Source organism: Etheostoma spectabile, chromosome 3 (genome assembly GCF_008692095.1).
Source record: "Etheostoma spectabile isolate EspeVRDwgs_2016 chromosome 3, UIUC_Espe_1.0, whole genome shotgun sequence".
Classification (NCBI taxonomy): Eukaryota; Metazoa; Chordata; class Actinopteri; order Perciformes; family Percidae; genus Etheostoma; species Etheostoma spectabile.
In genome coordinates this window covers 8,866,979-8,872,709 of record NC_045735.1, presented here as the reverse complement: position 1 = coordinate 8,872,709, position 5,731 = coordinate 8,866,979, and the positions used below count along the sequence as shown (strand labels likewise).

General features: G+C 41.6%; 1 protein-coding gene across 3 annotated transcripts in view; it reads left to right on the top strand.

The window, feature by feature from the left end:
- LOC116687091 (von Willebrand factor A domain-containing protein 5A) overlaps positions 1 to 224 on the top strand; it is a 15,867-nt gene extending 15,643 nt beyond the window's left edge. For all 3 annotated transcript variants that reach the window (XM_032512209.1, XM_032512210.1, XM_032512211.1), the window contains 2 exons: positions 1 to 9; positions 138 to 224. The exon at positions 1 to 9 is cut by the window's left edge and continues 155 nt beyond it. In XM_032512209.1, coding sequence (XP_032368100.1) covers positions 1 to 9; positions 138 to 165 — 37 coding nt within the window. In that variant the 3' untranslated portion in view covers positions 166 to 224. The remainder of the gene's footprint in view (positions 10 to 137) is intronic.
- Positions 225 to 5,731: the final 5,507 nt, after the last annotated feature.

The window sequence follows — 5,731 nt, the reverse complement described above, 5'->3', positions numbered from 1 at the left end:
ACTGGACAGGTAAGAGCAGCACCATCTCATTGTGACATCTTTGAATAGATGTGTCAGGTTTGAAAAAATATGGATTACAGTGCATTTTGTGTTGTTATGAAAATTGGAGGATTTTAATACGGCAATGCTTTCTCTAGAGTTCAGAGGCAGCGGAGGGCTGTGTGACAGTGAAGTACAGCCTGGCAGGTCATCCATCTCAGAACCAGGTCCACTTCAGTCTCAAACCTGCAGAGGACACTGGGTAAAACAGGGTTTGGGTCAGACAAAAGAAGTTACTGACTAGAATGCAGAGTTTATTTTGGTGATATGGATACATTTTAAATGGTTACAAAGGGTAATACAATTTCATGCTTGGGTTGATTTTAGGCAGCACATTCAGAGTTTTCAGTCACCTGCAATTGTACCTACAGTATGTGGGCTTTTCTAGGAAATATGCTGTTTACAACATAACCTAAAAGAGACACGGTACAGTAAAACAACATTTGAATCCAACAGTGAACACCTGTGTTTACATCTTTGTCCTGTCTGCAGATTAACAGTCCACAGGTTGGCTGCTCAGACTTTGATTCATTCCCTGGAGATGGAGGAGGGAGAAAGAGGAGGAGAGCAAGATGGAGAAGTAAAGAAGAAGGTGGTGGAGCTCAGTATCCAATCAGGAGTGAGCAGTGCTTTCACGGCCTTCATTGCTATCAACAAAGGAGATGGAGAAGTGATTCAAGGACCTCTGGTCCTCAGAAATGTTCCCACACCCAGTGAGTATATTTTTCCAGGAACAAATTAAGAAGCGAGATAGCAGTTCAGTTCAACTACAGTGTTCACGTTTAAAACGATGGCTTATTCCCAGCTCAGTACATACATACATACATACATACATACATACATACATGCATACAAAACATATGTGTGATAGACATGGCTAGTCTGCCTCCTTCTTCATTTCATCAGATAAATGTATAATTATTATAATTCATAATATTTCTGTTAAAAACATCATGACTTGCATGTGCTGCTGTGACTCTGTTGGTTTTGTGTTTGTGTGAAAGAGAGCCAGAGTTGACATGCTCTGTTAACTGTAATGTTGTCTAAAGACATGGCACTGTGGTAGTTAATGTCCGTGTGTTACATAACAATTCCATAAATGTTTGAGGATCCCAAAAGGCACCAGCATGTTCAGATAAGGTGTTGATGAAATATGGTAAAGGTCATGTAGCTGCTGTGTATTATTCTATTTAGAACCTGCAGGATTGCGCCTGGTCAGTCCTTAAAAAGAAATTGGAACAGGATCTGAATATAATACTGAATGATGAGTGTGATACAATTTGTAGAAAAATTAAACGTTAACCCGATGTGAGGTTATTCCTTATTTAGTTCAAAATGATGCATCGCTTCTACTACACTCCCTCCAGATTGTTTAAACTTAGTTTGAAAGACATGCCAAATTGTTGGAACTGTAAGACAAAGGATGGCCTATTGCTTCATGTCCTATGGTCCTTTACTGTAACATGGTCCAGGAATTGTGAACTAGGATACATGTCAATGTCAATGTCAATGTCAATGTCAATGTCAATTTTATTTCCATAGCACATTTAAAAACAACAACAGTTGACCAAAGTGCTGAACAGGGTCAATGTCAAAATCCCTCTCGGAGTCAGTGGTGCCCACATATGTGGATAACTAAAATAAAGTGTAAATAGAACAAATCTGTAAATTTGAAAGAATAAAAAGGATATAAAGTGAAAATACAACATTTAAGCTGCATCAATTGATTTTGGCCACATGCAGACAAAAAAACTCCACACTAAGCTGACATACCAGTTTGTGTACACCTTCCGAGTGAGAAAACACACCATGTCCGTGCATGGCCACTTAACCTCTCCAGCGGATAGTCTGAGGAAATAAATCAAAGAAAGTGCAAAGGTAAAAATGCCCTGTATATTTCTACTGGTATAAGTATTTGTTATTATCTTTTTGATATTAATTTGTATCTATTTAACAAAACGAACATACATTTCACAGATGAACACACACACACACACACCACACACACACACACACACACGAAAACCAAGAAAGATGACAAAAAACATTATTCAAGGTATACCAAAGATAATAAAAACATGGACAATAACTGTAAATAAACATATGTAAATGATAAAATTATATAATGTATAAATGTATAAATTACTACACCATAGCAATTGATACATGTCTCTCCTCAGCGCATTGCTTCAGGGGCCCTCAGAAAGCCAAAGGACCCTCCCATATTCCCTTGTAGATATCAAATTGGGCAAACCATTAAAATGACATCTTTTCAAACACCAAAATAATAAAATTGGGCTGAATGGAACCTTGGTCCCTGCAATCTGACATGTATCCATACAAGCAAGATGGCGCCAGTGTGTGCGGCGATTCGTCTGCTCAGTATTTTCTTGCTGTGGTTTTGTTTCTCTGTGTATGCCGCAGAGATGCATCGGCCTTATTTGTATACAATCGCCAAGCTCTTCTCAACATCCGAGCCTTAGTGGAATCGGTGTTTTCCAAAATCAATCTGGGAGACCAAACTTCAAATCTCCCTCCCTTCTTATCCAGGATACCTATAGGCTTGCAGCGTTACCCAGTGCCTCTTCCCGTAAGAAACGTCTTAGAAGACGGGGAAGCGAGGAGGTGTCTGGGGAGACCAAAGCCTACCTGATGCCCACGATGCGATCAGTCTCGCCTCTGGAGCGATGGATGGTAACCGTCACTCGCTGTCTACTCACGGACTTAGAGGCCGGTGGATCAGGCATATACTCCGCTCAAACTGATGTCTGTACCCATCGATCAAGGCTCCTGTACCCGGCCGGAATGCGGGCTCGTGGAGGCGGCGTAAACACGACAACCTTCGGCCACTGGGCCATGCCATCCTCAGCCAGCGGGGAGCTTGTCCTTCGCATGCCCTAATCAACGCTAGATCACTAGCAAACAAGACTTTCCTGCCAATGACTTCTTCTCCTCTCGGGAATTGGAGTTTATGCTACTGACGGAACCTGGCTCCCTGCCGGTGAGTATAGCCCTTTCTCAGAACTTCTTCTCCCGACTGTACTTTTCTCAGCTCCCCGCGGACCACTGGGAGGGGGAGGTCTAGCGGCGGTTTTTAAATCCTTTCCACTGCCGACAGTCTCCCAGTTACATCTTTGCTAGCTTTGAGCTGGCAACTTTTCGAGTAACCATCTTTTCCTGTGTGTTGTGGCGATGTTATACGCCCCTCGAAGTTCAACAAGGATTTATAAATGACTTTGCGGATTTTCTGGCGGTGATTGTGTTAAAATATGATCGTCTTCTTATTGTTGGTGATTTATATCAAGTATGCTGTGGAAACAATCCTTGGCCAAAGATTTTATGATCTTATTGATTCATTCAACCTTAACCAGTTAGTGACTGGCCCAACACACGAAAAAGGTCACACATTGGACCTTGTACACCACGGTCTCTGTGTCCATATTAAGGAAATCTTTAACACCGGTATATCCGATCACCTGCCTGTTCTGTTCATGCTACCATCCCCTGCTCTAGGATCGCAGCTTGTCATCCTACTCGTCTTCAGCGTGTGATCAACCCGTCAGCTACGCTGCAGTTTGAAAATGCTTTTAAAGAATCTAACTTGTAAATTGGAGGGTGCTGTGGTTCAGTGCTGATGAGCTAATTTCCTCCTTTGGCTCCACCTGCACTGACATCCTGGACTCTGTTGCTCCTTTTAAAATTAAACTTATAAAGCCATCTCAGAACCATGGCTAAATAACACAACCCGCTCTCTTAGGCGTACTTGTAGACAGTGAAAGTAAATGGAAAAAGACCAGCTCCAGGTCTCCCTAGAAATTCTTAGAGACTGCCTTGCAAGCTATAGAGAGCTGTAAAAATCGCTAAAACGAAATTCATATCCAACATTGTCTCCAACAATAATCATAGGCCCCAGGTTCTCTTCAAAATTCAACTCACTTAAAATCCTAGCAATGCAGCTCAAATCGTGCCCACACTTACATTATGCGAAGATTTTAAAACATTTTTATTGGTAAGATTTCTGTGCTTAGATCTTTACCAACCTCCTCTGCCATACACCCTTCAGTCCCTCCTACATACTCAGCTGTCTTAAGCAGTTTGAGCCTGTATCACTCTCCTCACTATCTAAGATAGTTCAGAGTCTGCGGTTAAATTGTCCCTTAGATATCCTTCTTTTAAAGGAGTTTTAATAACTGTCGGGTCCAGCATTCTATTTTTAAACACATGTCTGAGTACAGGTTGTGTCCCAGCTGCATTTAAACATGCTGTAGTGCAGCTCTTATCAAAAAATTGATCTGGATCTGACGTTCTCTCTAACTTCAGGCCTATTTCCAAACTACCTTTTCTCTCGAAAGTGCTGGAGAAAATAGTCTTGAACCAATTACAAACATTCCTCAATAACCATAGCCTTAGGACAAGTTCCAATCTGGCTTTAAACCACGGCATAGTACAGAAACAGCACTTTTAAGGGTTTTTAATGATTCCTTTTAACAGTGAATTCAGGCAACTCTGCTGTGTGGTGCTTTTAGACTTGACTGCCGCCTTGATACTGTGGATCACACAATCCTTTTATCTCGCTTTAACACTGTGTAGGTATCAAAGGTATTGGTTGAAATGGTTTCAGTCATACTTGACTGAAGGAGCTTCTCTGTTCATTTAGCTGAACACCTTCGTCAGTGCTCCTCTTACCTGCGGGGTCCTCAAGGCTCTATTCTGGGCCCTATCTCTTTTCACTGTACATGCTGCCACGGGTTCCATTTTTCAGAAACACAACATCTCCTATCATGTTTTTGCTGATGATGTCCAATCTACTGCCAATGAAATCATAACCAAGAGTCTGTGCAGCCATTGTTTGACTGCTTAAAGGAGGTAAAACATGGATGGAGTTAAACTTCCTCACTCTAAACGAAAACAAAACAGAAATCATCACGTTTGGACGTTCGGATGCTCTGGGTGACCCTTTTGGCATTTTGGGCCCTTCAGCCTCCCAAAATCAATCCACTATTAAAAATCTTGGTGTTATTTTTGATACCTCCTTTACTTTTAGTAAACAAATCAGTGCAGTTGTCAAGACCAGTTTCTTCAAGTTAAGACTTATAGCTAAAATAAAGGCCTATCTTCCTTCGAAAGACCTTGAAAAAGTCATTCATGCTTTTATCACTGCTCGGCTGGATTATTGTAATTCTCTATATATGGGCCTACACCAGAAATCTTTAAATCGGCTCCAGCTAGTCCAAAATGCAGCTGCTCGCCTTTTAACTAAAACAAAAAAACGTGAACACAAAACGCCAGTCCTGGCCTCCCTCCACTGGCTACCTGTCCGTTACAGGATAGATTTTAAGATTTTATTGCTGTTTTTAAGGCCTTAAAGGGTTTGGTGCCATCTTACCTGGCTAATCTCTTATGCCACCATTCCCAGTCAGAACGCTGAGGTCGTCAATCAGCTGCTCTTGGACGTCCCAAGATCAAGCTAAAAAATAAGGGCGATAGAGCCTTTGAGTGGGCGCCCCACCTATGGAACAACCTCCCATGCATATTAAAGCGGCACAGACCTTACAAACATTTAATCACTGCTTAAGACGCACCTGTTTGCTGTGGCTTTAACCCTCGTTAACTGGATTGTGATGTTTAAAGTGTTGTTTTTCTCCCTGTAATGTATTTTGGTTGGAGTGATTTTTACACTTGTTTTGTATTG